The sequence below is a fragment of the Equus przewalskii genome, chromosome 1, assembly GCF_037783145.1.
Source record: "Equus przewalskii isolate Varuska chromosome 1, EquPr2, whole genome shotgun sequence".
In the NCBI taxonomy this organism is placed as follows: domain Eukaryota; kingdom Metazoa; phylum Chordata; class Mammalia; order Perissodactyla; family Equidae; genus Equus; species Equus przewalskii.
In genome coordinates, this window is record NC_091831.1 from 147,223,213 (window position 1) to 147,242,411 (window position 19,199).

Here is a 19,199-nt window from a genome sequence, read left to right on the forward strand (position 1 = left end):
ACTGGCTGGGCTGAGCCTGACTGTGTGTGTGCCGGTCACTCATGTCCTGGAATGGAGGTCACAGTCAGAGCCCTGGGTGCTGATATGCTGGAGGGTGGCCAGGGAGGTAAGAAACCAAAGCAAAGGACAGGAACACTGTGGTCCCCGAGCACACAGAAGAGCAGAAAGCCACCAGCCACAGAATGCCAGGCCCTACTTGGTTCTGGGGACAATGGCCTGTGAGCCAGCCACCTCCACTCCGGGGACTGGGGAAGGGCGTGAGCCCCGTGGCCCTTGTCAGAGGCTCTGTAGCTCCCCTCGAGCTTTGATACACAGCATGGCACTGATACATAGCCTGTAAAGGTGACAGCCTCGTCTCCACTATACATATAAGGCAGCTGTGGTCAAATGATTACCCCCCCCTGCCCCAAAGCACCGTTAATAAATAGAATGTGGGATGCACTCATTTCTGGAGACCTTGCCATGTGCTAGGTGCTCCGCGCCAGGCTCCGGGGACCGCAGTCAGCCAAGCCCAGACCTGACTTCAAGGGGCCTGCAGTTTCAGGGCACACAGTTTATTTGAACCCAGATCAGTGGTGTGCTGGTAAATGTTTAACAACCAGCTCTTGGGGAGTTGGGGAGGGGGCACTAAAAGCCCTGGTTCGTAGCATTTGCTGATTTCAGTGGCGTTGATACAAAGCTGGGAAGATCAGCTCTCAAGAGCTGGCGGCAGCAGACTCTAACACCCCACCGACCAGATGCTCTGACTCCAAGCTGAGTCGAATGCAGAAGGGCTCAGGTGCCAGGAGAGGAGGGCAGAGCAGGGGGTAGGCCCTTCAGAGACCAGGTGGATACGACAGTGTACCCACGGGGAGTTCCCGGGGATGCAGCCCCTCCCTCCAGGCTGGCGGGTGGCTGAAGCCAGTTTCCCGCCAGGTCTGATGGAGTCTCTCTCCCTTTCTCTCTTCATTTAGTGCATATTTATCAATTACCCACTACATGCTGACACTCTACTAGGTGCTTGGGAGACAGCAAGGACTAAACCAACATCCCCACCCGAGCAGGGTGAGGGGTTGAAGGGAGTGTGTTCGGACAGGAGGAACAGCCCTTGGGTTTTGATTTTAAATAGGGTGGCAGGGTAGGCCTCACTGAGAAAGTGGCATTTGAGTAAAGACTTCAAGGAAGTAGCCGTGTGTCTGTCTGGGGGAGCATTATTTTCAGACGGCAGGGGCAGTCAGTGCAAAGGCCCCAAGGCTTGTGCTTAGAATCTCAGGGACTACAAGAATCCCAGGCGCCCTGGCCATGTGATCCAGGAGAGGAAGATGGAGCCAGAGGGTGAAGGGGCCCAGGCCATTGCAGCTTCTATGTTTATTCTGGTTTTTTTCCCCTTGATCTGCTCCTCCTCCCTGTCTAAGCAGCAAGATCTAGGGCAGTAGGTTCTCAACATTAGTGCACACAGGAACCACCCAAGGTGTTTGTCCAAATGCAAATTCGTAGGCCCTGGCCCAAGAGAGTCTGAGTGGGTGTGGCCTGGGAATCTGAATTTTTAACAGGAGCGGAAACACTGGTGAGGAAGCTTGAGATTCAGGTGTGAGCCAGGGACCCAAGCACTCCGTGGAGACTCTGAGATGCCCTGTGAGGTGGAGGCACAGTTGCTATTGCTGTTGAGCTCATACATTGACTGTTATGACCCCTCATTTCCAACCCCTGTAGTTGAACCATTGATCTCGGCCTGGGTTTACCTGTAGCTCACGTACAGGAGGTTCTCCCACTCCAGTGGTCCAGCCAGTTCACCAGGTTGGGGCTTTGCCCAGATGGGCCTGGAGTCAAAGTCCCAACCACTTAGAAAGCCTTCACTTGCCTGGCCTTGTGCCCTGCCTGCTGCTCCCTCGGGGACCTCCTAGGGCAGGATGGATTCCAGGACCCTCCCATCTGAAAAACGGCCCCCTGGACTTTTGGTTACTCTGAGTCTTCTCTGGCTCATGGGCTTCATGGCTGAGCCAAGCCAACTGTGCCCACAGGTGCCAATTCCCCTCATTGGGCCAGAGAACATCGTGGACGGAGACCAGACGCTTATCCTGGGACTCATCTGGGTCATCATTCTGCGTTTCCAGATTTCCCACATCTCCCTGGACAGGGTATGTCTCAGCCCCCAGCACCCAGCATGCAGCCCAGCCCAGCCCAGCCCAGCCCTGGCCTCACCTCAGGCCCCTGGGGACAGAGCTGTCCACCCGACTGTTATGATCCCCAGAGCAGATCCGTGGCATCCACACAATCAATATTCACTCTTCAACCATGGGCAAAGAGCTCAGAATGTCTGAGAGATTGTAATATGCTGAAGTGAGAACTAGGTTCATGGGCTTCACACCCCATCTGGGACAAGCCTTTCACTAGTGAGGGGTCAAGGCGACTGCCTGTGACCTGCCTTTCACTCCCAACTTGTTGCTGCCTCCCTGGCACCGAAACCCTATAACTTCCATCACACTCTCACGGGCCGTTGGGGGAAACGGAACATACAGAGGGAGTCCCAGCCCTGCAGCTTTCCAAACCCCCAGTGTCCTGACGACCAAAGAGATGGTCCCTCATCTTCCTCCATTCTACCTCTCCTTTTCCCACAACTGGATCAGAAAGAGTGAAAACACAAAGTCCTCATATTTATCAATCTTAATAGTTTCATAGTTTCCAAGACACCACTAAAACTCGAGTCCAGAAGGTTAGGAAAACCAACCTGGAGAATGAAGCCTTAATGAAAAGAGGCCATAGACTTGGCTCAAATCCAGGAGGCCCCTTGGAACTCACGGTGTGATGTGAGCCCCAGCAGAGCAGGGCCCTTGCCTGGCTGTCCCCAGAGCCTAGCACCTCTGTGGTGAATGAACAGGTGGAAGAATCCCTAGCTGACCTCAAGCCCTTCCAGAAAGCCTGGTTCCCCTCCCCCGGCCCCTAAGCCAGTTCCAAGTGCCCTGCCGCCCCTTCCCTTGGGAGCAGCAGGTCTGCATCATCCTCTGACGGGCCACCATCCGCCCTGCTGGCTCTGCTTGTCCTCAGCCAACTCCGGCCCTGCTCCCTGCAAAACTCAGCCATATCTGACCCTGCTCCCTCACGTGCTCATCTCCAGAATCTCTCCTGGTTCCTGTCTGCCAGGCGGCCGGCCGCTCAGGTTATCAGTGGCCTTGCTGTGACAGAGCCCAGCTCCTGTCCCCCTCCCCCTGCACTTCTGCCCACGTGTCCTTCCTACCCACGCTCGGGGCCCAAAGGCCAGGGGAGGAAATGCAGTCTACTGTGTTTTGACATTTTGAGTTTATAAACAGAAATTGATGGAAAGGGGGAGAAAAAAAGAGGAAGCGAGGGAGAGGAGAGAGGCGAGGGGGGGCTTTGGCGTGTGAGGGGTGAGGAAGGGAGTGGATGGAAGGAGAGTGCCCCTGAGGGGAGGGCAGGGAAGCAGGAGAAGGAAGGAAGGAGGAGGGAAAGAAGCACTGAGTGGAAGAAAGAGGGCAGGGGCGGGGCAGGTGGATGCCAAGAGTGGCAGAGCAAAGAAAGTTATCAATGAGAGGCACGTGCTGTGGGGGAGGGGATCGGAACCAGGTAGAGATGGCCATTTCCCAGGGCTCTGCCCTCAGGCAGCCGAGTGAGCTGTTGAGGTGGTGGGCAGGTGGGCTCACCACTCAGAAGTGGGCTCTCTGTCAGACGGTCCTGGGTCAAGCGAGACCCTCCCCTATTGGCTGCGGAACCCTGGGCTGCTTCCTAATCTCTCCTCTTGCATCTCGTTGTATGATCCTTAGAATATAAATACTAATCGTGCCTCCCTCCTATGGCTGTGAGGCGTGGAGAGCCATGCGTATGGGCCCAGATCCTGGATGGCAGAAAGCCTTCGGTGACAGAAGCCGGTTAATGAAACTCAGCCTCAATTCTGTGCAGCCCAGGGTCGGTTAGCACAACACCTGGGCCATCAGAAGGGCTAGAGAAACGGGAGCTACCACTGCTGTTGTGACTCAAAGCCGGGTGCTCAGAGGCGACAGCTTTCAGGTGCCCCGCTTCTTTGGAAGGACAATTTTTCTCACCCCCAATCACAGCCCACCACGAATGAAATCGAATAAAATCAGATGCTCTGAAAAGAGTGGTCCACACCCGCCTCCAGGTGTGGGGAACAGGATTACAACTGCGCCCAGCCTGCCTCTCCCACTGCCTCAGGCTCTGCCTCCTCCCCACCTGTCCCTTCCAGGAGGAGTTCGGGGCCAGCGCAGCCCTGCTGTCTGCCAAGGAAGCTCTGCTGGTCTGGTGCCAGCGGAAGACAGCCTGCTATGCCAACGTCAGCATCACCGACTTCTCCCGCAGCTGGAGTGACGGGCTCGGCTTCAGTGCCCTCATCCATGCCCACAGGTGAGCGTGAGGGAGAGGGGGCCCAGTGCCCTCCCAGCCCTGACCTGGCCTGTCAGCCTTCCTCCTGGGGCCTCCGCCACTGAGCCAACTGCTCCAGGGCTTGGGTCTTCAACCTGCCCATTCTCCTACATCCTTCTGGCCCCTGTGCCCTGGGCACAGAAATAGAGAGGGCTGATGGCTAAGGCCTGGACTATGACTACCCCTCCCCGCTTTCCTGGGAAATTCCACGGAATTGACCAGGTTTGCCTTTGACCCCTGCCTTTCTCATGTCCTGTGTCCCTGATGCTATTCTTGGTCCTCTCCCGAGCAAGTACCGGCCCTTTTAGAGCTTCTCCCCCTGCCCACGAGCCTCGCCCCTGAGCCAAATTATCCCAGGGCCCTATACCTACAGCCAGCGCCTCAGATAACTGTCAGGGGGAAACTAACGTACGAGAAGGTGTGAATGACCAATAGGACGTGTCTGCCCCTTTAACACGTCCACTTAAACCCGAGCGGTAACTTGTTCTGGTGAAGAGCACTGCCTGTTCTCTGTCCAGGCCAGACCTGCTTGACTACGGCTCCCTGCGTGCTGACCGCCCAATGCACAACCTGGACTTCGCTTTCCGCGTGGCTGAGCAGGAGCTGGGCATCGCTCAGCTGCTGGACCCCGAGGACGTGGCGGCCCTGCAGCCTGACGAGCGTTCCATCATGACCTACGTCTCCCTCTACTACCACCACTTCTCCCGCCTGCACCAGGGGCAGACTGTCCAGAGAAGGCTCGCGAAGGTTGGGCACAAAGGGAAGGGGGCATCGAGGAGAGGTGGGGGCAAGCATGAGCTCTAGAGTCAGACACGCCTGGGTTTGAAGCCTGCCTCTGCCACTTCCTAGCTGTGTGGCTTTGGCCACGTTGCCTAACTTTACTGTGCTCCAACTGTAAAATGGAGACGATAATGCCTGGGTAACAGAGGCTGCTATGAGTGTTCAAGAAAAGTGCCCAGCATGGCGCCTGGCACACAGGGAAAGCCAGGTGAGCGACAGCCCCTCCCGTCCCTCCCAGGCCCCATCCCCCTCTGCTCCTAGGCTGTTAAGCTCCTAATAGGATAAGAGGCTCAGAGAGCCGGACTCTGCAAGGACAAGCACAGAAGCAGTTCTGCTGGGCCGAGTCCATGTTTTGGGGGGCCTTTCTTATTCTCTGGACACGATGGCAGAGGCTGAGGCCAGGGAGGACTGTTCTCAGGGTTGGTGTCTCTTTGCAGGAGATGATCCAGGCCAAGGGCTCTGAGCTGCTTTAGGGGTGTGGGGGCCTCAGGGAAGGGACAGAAGGCTCAGAAAAAGAAAAATAGCACCCCCAGGGGTGAGGCCAAATGGGTACAAGATGGAACAAGGCAGGGCGGGAGCCCCACACTCTCAGGTCTGAGTATGCAATGCAGGCAGTCCCGCTTCTCTGGGGGCTGGGAGGACCCCCAGTTTAGTGCATCCTCAGTGAAGGAAGGAGATACCACCCACCTGGGCACCCCTGGCTGGCACTCAGCATCCAAAAGGGGCATGCCTCCATTCCAGGGCCTGCCCCGGGTGCCACCCTGATCCCTTCGCATGCCCCCTCCAGATCCTGCTTCAGCTCCAGGAGACAGAGGAGCTGCAGACCCAGTACGAGCACCTGGTGGCCGACCTGCTATGCTGGATTGCAGAGAAGCAGGTGCAGCTGGAGGCGCGGGATTTCCCAGACTCCCTGCCTGCCATGCGCCAGCTACTGGTGGCCTTTGCCTCCTTCCGCACCCAGGAGAAGCCACCGCGGCTGCAGCAGCGAGGGGCCACGGAGGCCCTGCTCTTCCGGCTGCAGACAGCACTCAGAGCCCAGAACCGCAGGCCGTTCCTGCCTCAGGAGGGCCTGGGCCCTGTGGAGCTGTCCCAGTGCTGGGCAGGCCTGGAGCAGGCAGAGGCCTCTCGGAGCCAGGCCCTGCAGCAGAGGCTCCTGCAGCTAGAGCGGCTGGAAACCCTGGCCCGGCGCTTCCAGTGCAAGGCGGCCCTCCGGGAGAGCTTCCTGACAGATATAGAGCACGTGCTGGGCCAAGCCACAGCCCCACCAGCCAGCCCGGCCATAGTGGAGGTGGCTGCCCAGAGGCTGGGCATGCTGGAAGCCAGCATCCTGCCCCAGGAGGGGCGCTTCCAGGCCCTAGCGGAGCTCGCGGACATCCTCCAGCAGGAACAGTACCACAGCTGGGCAGATATAGCCCGCAGGTGAGCTTCGGGCACATGAACTGTCTTCAATATAGGCTAAGGCCTTCCTAGCATAGCCCTATTTGACACATGCCCATTCCTTGCCACAGAGGAGAGGGGTGATTTATGGTTTCAGGGTTCCACTTAAAAAGATAGGACCAGCCCAGTGGCATAGTGGTTAAGTTCACATGCTCCACTTTGGAGACCCAGGATTCATAGGTTCAGATCCCAGGCATGGATCTACACATTGCTCATCAAGCCACACTGTGGCAGTGTCCCACATACAAAATAGAGGAAGGCTGGCATGGATGTTAGCTCAGGGACAATCTTCCTCAGGCAAAAAGAGGAAGACTGGCAACAGACAACAGCTCAGGGCCAATCTTCCTCACCAAAAAAATAAAAATAAAGAAATAAGAAGATCTAGCTCCCACTGATGTCTGCAATTCCACCGCCCATAATTCATCCCTTTTGGTAAAGCACTGTCCTTTCTTATTAATTCATTCACTAAACAAGCATTTATTGAGTGTCTACTACAACCCAAGCAAGGTTCTAGGTGCTAGAGATTGCGCAGTGAAGAGGTCAAATAAAAATCCCTCCCCTCATGGAGCTCACACACTACTAAGGAAAACAGACAGATAAGAAAAATATACAGTGTGTGAGACAGTGATAAAAATTAATAATAAAGCAGGATAGGGGACTATGAAGTGCCAAGGTCAGGGGAGGGGGTGGATCGGGTGGTCAGAGGAGGTTGACTTTTGAGCAAAAACCAGAAAGAAGTGAGGGGGCAGCCATCCAGGTATGGGGACAGATTGTATACCAGGCAGAGAGAAGGGCTAATGCGGTGTCCCCGGGGGGCGCATGCCTGGCATGTTTGACAAATAGCACGGAGGCCAGCGTTGGCCCAGGTGAACACGTGGTAGCTGAGGTCAGGGAGGTTCAGGGGCGAGGGGGGAGATCATGCCCAGCTCTGTAGGGCGCAGTAAAGACTTGGTTTCTACTCAGAGAAAGCTGGGAAATCACGGGAGGGCTTGAGCAGAGGAGCGGCCCAATCTAACCTGTTTCCCCGTGATCACTCTGGATGCCATGTCGGGAATAGACTGAAGGGGCAAAGTCAGAAGCAGAGGGACCAGTTATGAAGCCATTGCAATAATCCAGGTCGGAGAAGCAGGGGAGGTGATGAGAAAGGGTGGGATTCTGGATAAATTCTGAATCCAAGAGGCTTTGCAGACAGATCAGATCTGGCATGTTTGACAAATAGCACGGAGGTGTGAGAAAGTGAATTATCAAGATTTTAACCTGGGCACCTGGAAGGACGGAGTTGCTGAATGGGGACTGGAAAGAAGGCTTGGGGGGGCCATGAAGGCATAGACCTCCCAGACCCTCCTTCTGGCTTCCCTGCCTGTGTCTACGAGGCAAGGACACACTGCCCCAACCATCCCAGGCTGGGATGCGCAGAGCCCCAGCCACGGAGCTCGGGCTCCCCCAGGACAACCAAGCCCCCCACCAGCTGTGGACCCTACAGTAGCTTCCCTGCCCCAGCCCAGTGGAGACCACCCTTATTCTCACGTCCTCCAGGCAACTGGAGATCACTCGGCGTTGGGAGCGGCTCCTTCAGTGTCTGCAAGGGCAGAGGAGGCAGATGGCAGGCATGCAGCCTGTGCTGAGCCTGCTGCAGGAGGTGGAGACTGCCTCCAACCAGCTCAAGGAGCTGCAGGTGGGCCTGGACCAACAGACCCCTGGGAAACACAGCAGGGTGCACCAGCACTGGCACTGGTGGGGACCCAGCACTCTGGGACTGCAGTGACCACTCATCATCCCTGGCCAGGTGCTAGCCAGCTCCACGGCCTGTGGGCAGCAGCTGGCAGAGGCAGTGGAGTTGATGCAGAGGCATGACCTGCTAGAGGCCCAGGTCTCAGCCCACGGAGCCCACATGAGCCATCTTGCCCGCCGGACCACGGAGCTGGACTCCTCCTTGGGCACTGGGGTGGAGGTGCTGCAGGCCAAGGCCGGGGTGCTGGCCCAGCTCCACCAGAGCCTGGTGCCTCTTGTCAGGGCCCGGTAAGAGCTTGCCCAACTCTTCCACCTTCTCCTGCCCAAGTTACCTCCCGCCCAGGTTGAAATACTGCTGGCCTGGCAGCTTCCTCTACCCTGACCCTCAGCCCCCAGGCCTCAGCCTCCCCTGTTGAGTCATCCAGGGGAAAGAAAAGTCCTGTCTATGGGGGAGCATCTGAGCCTGGTGGGCAACCCCCTCCCCAAGCCCCATGACTCCCTGAGCCCGTTGGTGGCCCTTGCTGTCCCTCAGGCGGGCCTTGCTGGAGCACACCCTGCAGCGGCTGGAGTTCCTGCATAACTGTGAGGAGGAGGAAGCCTGGTTGAGGGAGCGCCGACAGCTGGTGGAGGACACGGCCCTGGGCCGGGATCTTAGGCAGATCTCAGCGGCCCTGCAGAAACACAAGGTGCTTGATGCCCGGCGCCCCGCCGGTCCCCACCTCCCTGCTGTCCCTCCCTTCCCCTCACCGAGCTCCCTGCTTTGCGCTCCACCAGGCCCTGGAAGCTGAGCTCCGCTGCCACCAGGCTGTGTGCGCTGATCTCGTGCGGAGAGGTTGCGACCTGGGTGCCCGCGGGCCCCCGACGCAGCCGGACCCCCGGGAGCGGGCCGAGGCGGTGCAGGGCACGTGGCGGTGGCTCCGGGCCCGGGCGGCGGGACGGGGTGCGCGGCTGCAGGCAGCCCTGCTCGTCCAGCAGGTAGCGGGGCGGCGGGTGGTGGGCAGCCGGGGCGGCCGTGCAGGGTCGGCCCGCACCCAGCCAGCCCCTCCCTGCAGTACTTCGCCGACGCGGCAGAAGCGGCCTCGTGGCTACGGGAGCAGCAGTGCGCGATGGAGAGCGCGTCCTGCGGGCAGGACCAGGCGGCCGCCGAGGCCCTGCTGCGGCGCCACCTGCGGCTGGGGCGCGCCGTGCGCGCCTTCGGGGCCGAGCTGCACAGCTTGGATGAGCAGGCGCGGGCGGCGGCGGCCCGGGCAGCGCTCACGGTATGCGCGGGACCGGGAAGGGACCCAGAACGGAGGGACTACTTTCTGAAACCCTTGGGTCAGTTCATCGAACCCCCAGTTTTTAAAAAGCACGTGGGTGGTGGGCAGGTGGCCCAGCCCCATCAGTCTGTTCCATTGTCTTTCAAGAAGCTGTGTATGTAGCTCAAGGTGTGTCAAGTGCGGCCTTCAGACCCTGCACTCAGGTTTGGCTGTGCTACCCTCATCCCTGAGGAGGCTCCATGTTCGGGCTCCCTTCTCTCCGCCTGGCCATGCCCCATGCACCCTGTGGGCTGCAGCTCAGGTCCTCACTTCTCGGGAGGTGGCCTGGCCGAGTAGTCAGCAGCTGACCAGAGTTGTAGTCTCAGCCCGCACTGACCATTTATGTGGCACCTGACACAACCAGGTCTGAAAGGCCTGTGGTTCTAACTTGGCCGAGGTCGAGCTCTTCCTTTTGCATTTATTCCCTGGACCACATGATTAACAATTGCTGAAAATAGATCCACAATATGTTAGCAGTTGTCTGGTCCAACCCCCTCACTTTACAGATGAGGTGACCAAGAGACCAAGTTTCTGCCCAGGGACATGTGGTTATCCCTGCTGGAGAGGCCTCTCGACTCCCCGTCCAGGGCTGTTTCTTCCCTGTCGCTCACTGCGTGGCGGTGATGTTTAACTCCAGGCAGTTGCATTATGCTAACACCTGCTGCTTTGGGTGTTGCCTTCCTCTTGTTCTGTGTGGCCTGCTTCTCCAGTTTAACTGTGTAGACGAGTGAATGTGAGGTACCTTATCCTTCTGTGTCCTCTACTGCCTGGCCTCCTGGCATTGGTAGAGGGGTTGGGCCTGCTCCCTGGCATTTTCAGGCCCTGGCTTTGCCCAGTAATGCCAGGGGTAGGGTTGGGGGAGGTACGGAGGTGGCCCTCTGCTGCAGATGGGGAGCCACTTTGGCAGCTAACCAGAGCCTTCCATCCTCCGTACAGAGGGAGTCTCCAGAAGACTGCAGCAGGGTTGATGGGGACACACCTGGGAGACCCAAGGATGGGACCCAACTCTTAGCACCACCCAGCAGTCAGCAGCCATGTCCCCAGGTCCAGATGCACTTCATCTACAGAGGTACAAGGCCAAGACCCGGTGTGGGAGCCTCAACAGACCATCATCAATTTATTCTGTGTGGCTCCCTGGCGCATCTGAGGACTGAAGGGAGGAAATTAAGGGAAGGCCATTTTGGGCTCAGCAGAAAGAAGGACGTGGAGCTGCCTGAAATTCTGATCTCCCTTCTCCTGCTTCCTGTTTCTCTCTGTTTTCTCCCCTTTTCCAATCTGTCTCTGTGCCTCTTCCTTTTCTTCAGTTCCCTCAGCCCAACCTTGAGCAGCCAGCTTGGCTGCCACTGCTCTGTCGGACCTTTGCCCAGGGCCAGAGGCACAGAGGGACTGAGACCAGAGGCTCGTCCACCCCTACCAGGAGGCCAAGCCTGTGCTTCCTCCACCCCTCTCTGCCCCAGTTCTTGCCACCAGAGCCACTTTGCCTCCCCGTCTGCAAATGCGCCTCCCCTGGCAAGGCCCGCTGAAGCCCACCTTGTCCTTGGAATCTTTCTTGATGGCCCCAGACCGTTCTGGCCATTTTTCCCCCCGGATGCCCGTAGTATTTATCTCACACCATGCACATTGTGCTTATCTATGGGCGGTCCTAGATAGTGTCCCACTTGCTCTGGGTTTGTGACCTTGCAATCCTGAGAAGGTCATAAGCCCCTGGAAGAGAAGGTCCAGCCCTTGTCCTTCTCTTGGCCTTCCCAGGAGAGGCCCTGAAGCCTGGGCACCAGAGGGGCCCTGACACCTGGGAGCTGAAGGACTGGGAGGGCTGCCAGGCCAAGGTGCCCATCAGCCACGTCCTACAGCAGGAACCCCAGGTACCAGCACTGGCCCCGCCCTGCCAAGCCTTCTGCTACTTGCGAGGAGCCCCCTCTGGACGCACTGCTCTCTGTCCTGTCATCACAGGCGCTGTCTGCCCTGAGTTCTCCAAGGGAAGGCCGGAGGAACCTGGGGGCCTGGTGTGAGGTTTCTTGCCACTCTGGCCCCTGGGACACCCAGAAGGTGGCCCTTCCGGCTGAGCCTGACCCCAGCTTTGACCCCAACACCATACTCCAGACACAGGACCGCTTGAGCCAGGATTACGAGGGCCTGCAGGCCGTGGCAGAGGTAACCTTCCTTGTTCAAGAAACATTCATGGCGCACCTACTCTGTGCTAGACCCTGAGCGGAGAGCCCAGGGACAGAGCAGTGACTGGATGCGCTCCCTGGCCTCAAGGAGCTTACATCATGCAGAGAAGATGTGAAACAAGTCCTGAGACGGATGTGGGTGTGCTGGGAGCATGTGAGAGGGGAGCCCAGGTCAGGCGGGGGAGTCAGGGAGGGCGGCTCTGGGGGAAGGAGATTTAGGCTGTGACTTGAACAAGGAGAAGCTGAGAGCAGGTGAAGCCAGAAGGAGGGCAGAGGAGGTGGCGGGGAGGCAGTGTTCTGGGCAGGGCCTGTGCAAAGGCAGGAAAGAGGCCCCATGGAGGAGCGAAGGCGGGTGCCCGGAGCACAGAGGTGAGGCAGAAGGTAGAGGAAAGCCTGGAGAGGGAGTGGGCCGGTGGGCGGGGCCAGTCCCATGGGAGAGGTGGGGGTTGTACCTTAGAGCCCAAAGGCGCGAAAGGGCAAGATCAGATGAGCACGCTGCCAGAGCCCCTAACCCGATGCTGAGTTCTTGCCAGCTCCCTTCCCTGACCCCTGACAGAGAATGCAGGGCCCTCTCTGCCCTGGCCCTGGGCTCTGTGTTTGGGGGTGATGGGGACCAGCTCTGAGCACCCTGTAGAGGGCACTGACGCTCCCCCCATCCTCAGCACCGCAGGGCCCAGTTGGAGGAGGCGGTGGCCCTCTTTGGCTTCTATGGCTCGTGTGAGGAGCTCCAGTCCTGGCTGGAAAACCAGACAGCGCTGTTCCTAACACTGCAGCCCCAGTCCGACAACGTGGAGGTCCTGCAGCTCAAATACGAGGTATAGCCCCCGTGACGCTGAGGGGGGGTCTCAGCTGCTTGGTCCTGCTGCCCCTCCTTGTTCCTGTCCTTCACGCCTCTTCCTCAGTTCTCTGTGTTAACTGTGCTCCTTTCTCAGAGGAGGAAGCTAAGGGAGCTGGCCGTGAGTTTTTTATCGATGTGTACTTGACATACGACGTTATATTAGTTTCAGGTGTACAACATAGTGACTCGATATTCGTATATATTATGAAATGATCACCACCAGTCTAGTTAACATTTGTCACCATACATAGCTACAGAATTTTTTCTTATGATGAGAACTTTTAAGATTACTCTCTTAGCAACTTTCAAATATGCAATACAGTATTATTAACTACAGTTGCCATGCTGTACATTACATCCCCATGACTTATGTATTTTATAACTGGGAGTTTGTACGTTAGACTACCTTCACCCGTTTTGCCCCCTCCCCATACCCTAACTCTGGCAACCACCAATCTGTTGTCTATATCTAGGAGCTTGTTTTCTTTAGATCCCACATGTAAGTAAAATCATATGATATTTGTATTTCTCTGTCTGACTTATTTCACTTAGCATAATGCTCTCAAGGGCCATCCTTGTTGTCCTAAATGGCAAGATTTCATTCGTTTTTATGACCAAATAATATTCCATTGTATGTGTATATGTATATCCATATGTGTGTGTGTGTGTGTGTGTATACACACGCCACATTTTCTTTATCTATTCATCCGTTAAAAGACTCTTAAGTTGTTTCCACGTCTTGGCTGTTGTAAATAATGCTGCAATGAACGTGGAGGAACAGGTATCTCTTCGAGTTAGTGTTTTCATTTCCTTTGGATAAATACCCAGAAATGGAATTGCTGGACCATATGGTGGTTCTATTTTTAATTTTTTGAGGACCCTCCATACTGTTTTCTATTGTGGCTGCACTAGTTTACATTCCCACCAACAATGCACGGTTCCCTTTTCTCCACAGCCTCGCCAACATTTATTTGTTATCTTTTTGATAATAGTCATTCTGACAGGTGTGAGGTGATGTCTCTGGGGTTTTGATTGGTGTTTCCCCGATGATTAGTGGTGGTGAGCATCTTTTCATTACCTGTTGGGCATCTGTATGTCTTCTTTGGAAAAATGTCTATTCAGATCCTCTGCCTGTTTTTAAATCAGATTGTTTGGGGTTTTTTGCTATTGAGTTGTATGAATTCTTTATATATTTCGGATATTAACCCCTTATCAGATAAGTGGTTTGTGAATATTTTCTCCCATTCCCATTTTTTATGCTATCAGTGGTTTCCTTTGCTGTGCAGAAGTGTTTGATGTAGTTCTACTTCTTTAGTTTTGCTTTTGTTGCCTTTACTTTTGGTTCAAATCCAAAAAAATTATTGCCAAGACCAGTGTCAAGGAGCTTACCACCTATGTTTTCTTCTAGGGGTTTTATGGTTTTAAGTCTTACATTCACGTCTTTAATCCATTTTGCATTAATTTTTGTGTATGGTGTAAGATAGTGGCTCAGTTCCATTCTTTTGCGCATGGCTGTCCAGTTTTCCCAACACCATTTATTGAAAAGACTGTCCTTTCTCCATTGTATATTCTTGACTCTTTTCTTGTAAATTAATTGACCATATTAAGCATGGATTTATTTCTGGGCTCTCTATTCTGTTCCATCAATCTATGTGTCTGTTTTTATGCCAATACCATACTGTTTTATTACTATAGCTTTGTGTTATAGTTTGAGATCAGGAAACGTGATGCCTCCAGCTTTGTTCTTCTTTCTCAGGATTGCTTTGGCTATTCAGGGTCTTTTGTGGTTCTATACAAATTTTAGGATTATTTGTTCTATTTCTGTGAAAAAGTGTCATTGGAATTTTCATAGAGATTGCATTGAATCTGTAGATTGCTTTGGGTAGTATGGACATTTTAGCAATATTAATTCTTCCAATTCATGAACATGGAATATCTTTCCATTTATTTGTGTTTTCTTCAGTTTCTTTCATCAATGTCTTGTAGTTTACAGCGTACAGGCCTTTTACCTCCTTGGTTAAATTTATTCCTAGGTATTTTATTATTTTTGATGAAATTGTAAATGGGATTGTTTTCTTAATTTCTCTTTGTGATAGTTCATTATTAGTGTATAGAAATACAACAGATTTTTGTATATTGATGTTTGTATCCTATGACTTTACTGAATTCATTTATTCGTTCTCACAGTTGTTTGATGGAGTCTTTAGGGTTTTCTATATTGTGTCATCTGCAAATAGTCTCAGTTTTACTTTTTACTTTCCAATTTGAATGCCTGGCCTTGAATTTTTAAAGGGTCCTCCCAGCCCTGTAAGGATGCAGATCCCTGTCCTTCCAAAGGGGTGCAGCTTGAACATCTCTGTAGCAGAGCGTGTCAGAGGTCATTCACAGTCTTGAGGGGAGTGTGGGAGGAGAAAAAGCCCCCTCAAGCCCTGGGTCCTCCTTTCCCCAGAACTTCCTCTCTGCTCTGGCTGTGGGAAGGGGCCGCTGGGCTGAGGTCAGCAGCTCTGCTGAGCAGCTGAAGCAGAGATGTCCTGGAGACTCCCCCCGAATCCAGCGACAGCAGGAGGAACTGAGCCAGAGGTGAGAACGAGGAGGGAGTGCGGGGTAATGGACGTAGGCTGGGTGCCTGGGCCCGAGGGCCTGCTCAGCTGCCTCCTGAGATGCCAGGAGGAAAGACTGAACATGTCGGAGACAGGGAGTAACAGGTATGGGGACAGACTGCCTGGCTGCTTCTGTCATGTGAGCCTCTGGCCGAGGCCCTAGGATGGACAGAAGGGTGTCCCTGTGATGGAGACAACCCTATTCCCTCTGCCCAGGTGGGGGCAGCTGGAGTCCCTGAAGAAAGAAAAAGAAATGCAGCTGGCGCACACCGCAGACGTGTGCAGTTTCCTGCAGGAGTGTGGAGCCACACAGGTCCAGCTGCAAAACGTGATACTCCAGCTGGAAGCCCTGGAGCCGGGGCGCTCAGAGGACAGCCACCGCATCCTACACCTGGCCCAGCAGAAGATGCCAGCGCTAGAGAAGAGCATCCACTCCCTGCAAAGGGTGGCCATAAAGTACGGCCTGGGTTTGGCCGGGTGACTGTGCCCTGAGGGGCAGGGAAGGCCTGAGCAGGGTTATGGAATGAGAAAGGGGACAGAAGCGGGGATGAGGAGGATGGGCAGGATGTGCTGTTTGAAGGGTAGGGACGAAGATGGGGGAACAGCTTGAGAACATGCTCGTGGGGAAAGGGAGAGCCACACGGGTTTGCTGCCCCTACGTCGAGGGTGAAGTGGGAGTTCCGAGTAGCCCCCACTTCCCCTGGGGAACACAGGTCTGGGCACCAAGCCCAGGGCAGGGCACTGACTGGGCGGTGGGCCCCGTCCACCAGAGTCAAGGAGTCAGGCCCTGCAGAGAGCCAGTCCCTGCAAGAACAGGTGGAGATGCTGCAGGGGCTGCTGGAACGAGCGCAGCAACAAGTGGCCCAGCGGGCCAGCACCCAAGCTGGGGTGCGGGCCAGGCAGAGCTTCCTGCAAGAGAGCCAGCGGCTGCTGCTGTGGGCAGAGAGTGTCCAGGCTCAGCTGCGCAGTGAGGAGGAGATGGGGGACGTGGCCTCAGCCCAGCGGCTGCTGATGGAGCACCAAGACCTGCTGGAGGAGATACACCTGCAGCAGGCGAGGTCAGGACAGGAGGGTGGACAGGGCGTGCTTCAGGATGGCCGAGGCCTGTGGGGATGGGCCACCCAAGGGAGGGAGGCAGGAAGCAGTGTGTCATCCAGGAGAGGGGCCCAGGCTGGTGTCTGGCATGGTGCTTGAGATTTTCAAGGAGGGGATGTAACCGGGGACTAGTCAGGCAAAGTGCATACTTTAGAGAGGGATCCAGGGCAGAGTCTGAGCTTCCTGGAAGGTTCTATCCAGTCCAGGCCTGGCTGTACCTTATCCAGGTGACCCTAGTGGGTTGCTTTCAGTCAGGGCAGCCTAGCCTCCCTGGCCATTCTGGGTAATGCAGACCCCACTAGCCCCTGGAGTCAAATGGCTCAGGACCCCCCATGGGACTAAGACACCCACCTCCTCAGTATGGCGATGCCTCCCCTCCTGCAGGGATGACAGTGCAGGTTTGTCCGGCGGGCGGGGTCACTGAGTACAGTCCTCAGGCTGTGCCCCACCCGAGAGGACTTGACAGGTGGCCAAGCAGGCACTGAATCCATTCCATCCTCAGCTCGCCGGACTCTCCTATCCGGTTCAGGGCTGCGTCAGCTCAGAGGAAGTGGAGCCTCTTCCTAATTCACTCAAAGGTGTCACCTGTTCCCAAGCTGTGTGCCTGGGGGCTGCGCCAGGCTGAGAGGGACGGGTGCCTTTTCTAATTGCTCGAGGCTCCATGTGGGCTTGCTGTGGTCCTGCCCTCAGGCATGTACGCCATGTGAGCGATTTTTCTGTGTGGTGCTATCTCAGCTTGTCTACTTATCTGGGCATCGGCCATTAGAATGGCCAACTGTAGCACGGGTGTGACATGGCAGGGAGCGTGGAACCACTGAGTCCTGACTCCTGTGCTGGGCCCATTACCTTCAGTGCCTCACCAATGGGCCAGGGCACAGCTGTCCCGTGGGATGAGTGAACCAATGAGGCTAACCAGCCTCAGTTACCCTTCCACCAGAGCTCCAAAAGGAATAACCATGGAAGCGAGAGGGGAGGAAGGTCAGGGAGAGGAGTGGCCAGGCTTTGACCCTCTGCCTGTCGTCCTGGTCAGGCTGCAGCAGCTGGAGGCTCAGGGCCAGCCCATGGCAGCCTTGGACTCCCCGGACTCCCAAGAGGTGGCCAGCGCTCTGAGGCTCCTGGGCCAGCAAGGCCGGAGGCTGATGGCCGCCTGGGAGCAGAGACAGCAGCGGCTGCAGGAGGGGCTGGAGCTGCAGAGGTTCAGTCGAGAAGTGGATGGTTTCACCGCCACCTGTGCCAACCACGAGGCCTTCCTGCAGCTGGACAGCCTTGGGGTATGGAGCCAGGGATGTGCAGCTGGGGTGCTGCGTCCCCATCACTGGAGGGAGCTTGGAAGCCAGGCTGGGCAGGAGGCCTCTGGGCCAGCAGTGGGTGAGATGGTGCTGACCGCCATCCTCCCAGCGTGACCCTGCTCTCTGCACCCCTAGGAGGACGTGGTGGAGGCTCAGAGCCTGCTGCAGCGGCACCAGGAGTTTGGGTGGCTCCTGGGTGCCCTCGGCCCTCGGGCAGAGGCTCTACAGGCACATGGCAAGAAGCTGGCTCAGAGCCAACATGCTGCTGCACACAAGTGAGCCTGGGCCTGTCCAGGCAGCACCTGCCCTGCTTTCCTTCTCAGCCTGCACAGCCTGTTGCCCTGAGGCTGGGAGAGTGGATGGGGAGTAGGGGGCCAGAGGGTGCACCCTGGGGGTGGAGGGGCCCAACCTTTGGGGTGGCCCTGGGGCAGAGTGGAGCCCTCCCACACCCTCCCCGCCTCCACCTGCCCTCCAGGGTCAGAGAGCAGCTGCAGGGCATCCAGGCACAATGGACCAGGATCCAGGAGAGGAGTGAGCAGAGGAGGAAGCAGCTGCAGGCTTCCCTCCAGCTCCAGGTGAGGGGCCGGCCCAGGTGCCTGAGGCTTTCCGAGAGGAATGCCTGAGTCCACTGCTGCGCGAACGACTGTGCACTATGCAGGGCACTTTACAGTTTACCAAGCACTTTCCCACGTATTATGTCCCTGACCCTCACAGCACCTCCTGTGACACAGGCCTTGGGGCTCTGATTTTTCCAGATGAGGGAAACTGAGGCTGAGGCTGCACTGCTCAGAGGCAGGGCTGGGCCCAAAGTCTTGAATAACCCGCTTGCCCTCCCTCATCCAGCTCTCCCCCTTCCCCATCATTTCTGGCCACACTCTGGGCTCTCACATGCACGGTAGGCACCAGGTTCAGGCCCTGGCTCTGTCAGATATTTGCTCAGCCCCACAGGGGCTCAGAGCTGGACTGGTCCACAGGCCTCCCAGAGCTTCAGCCTGTTTGGAGACATGGCCAGACATGATCTGATGTGGGCAGAGTAGGGGGACTGACCAGGCGCTCCTCTACCATGGGGCCCAGGCCCTGAGTCCCCAGGCCTCCTCCTGTGAGGGCGACAGTCCCCTCGATTTCCATTTCCCTGTCCTCACTGGGGAGCGGTAACCCCAGCCCCACCTCTCTTGCACCCTAGGACTGGCTCTGGGTCCCGCTCCTCCCCACGGGGGTCCCTGAGACCCCTCTCCCCAGAGGTCCTCGCACCAGCCCTCACTCCCGGTCTAAGACCCACTCTCTCCTGGTTCTCGGGCAGGAATGGAAGCAGATTGTGGCGGAGCTGATGCTGTGGATGGAGGAGAAGGGGCTGGTGACGGCCGAGAGCCCTCCCGAGCCCTCCCGAGAGCCCGGCAGCGTCCTGCAGAAACTCAAGCAGCACGAAGCAGCTGAGCGCGAGCTGCTGGCCGCCCGTGGGCACCTGGAGGGCCTGCGGCAGGTGGGGGCGCTAGGCAGCGGGTACAGGGCCTACTCATCTTCAAATGCCCAGCCCAGCCATGCAGCAGGTTTTCATGGAAACAACTCACTGAAGGAAGCCTCAGCCT

At 56.5% G+C, this 19,199-nt stretch overlaps 1 protein-coding gene across 1 annotated transcript in view; it reads left to right on the plus strand.

Annotated features, from left to right (window-relative positions):
* Positions 1-19,199, plus strand: part of SPTBN5 (spectrin beta, non-erythrocytic 5) — a 55,050-nt gene that overhangs the window by 7,790 nt on the left and 28,061 nt on the right. Inside the window, 18 exon segments of the mRNA XM_070624871.1 lie at positions 2,001-2,117; positions 4,199-4,356; positions 4,893-5,121; positions 5,942-6,573; positions 8,128-8,266; positions 8,378-8,610; positions 8,855-9,008; positions 9,097-9,297; positions 9,375-9,581; positions 11,571-11,771; positions 12,454-12,606; positions 15,079-15,209; positions 15,446-15,685; positions 16,000-16,287; positions 17,355-17,595; positions 17,749-17,888; positions 18,089-18,188; positions 18,914-19,093. Of these exon segments, the coding sequence (XP_070480972.1) occupies positions 2,001-2,117; positions 4,199-4,356; positions 4,893-5,121; positions 5,942-6,573; positions 8,128-8,266; positions 8,378-8,610; positions 8,855-9,008; positions 9,097-9,297; positions 9,375-9,581; positions 11,571-11,771; positions 12,454-12,606; positions 15,079-15,209; positions 15,446-15,685; positions 16,000-16,287; positions 17,355-17,595; positions 17,749-17,888; positions 18,089-18,188; positions 18,914-19,093 (3,744 nt within the window).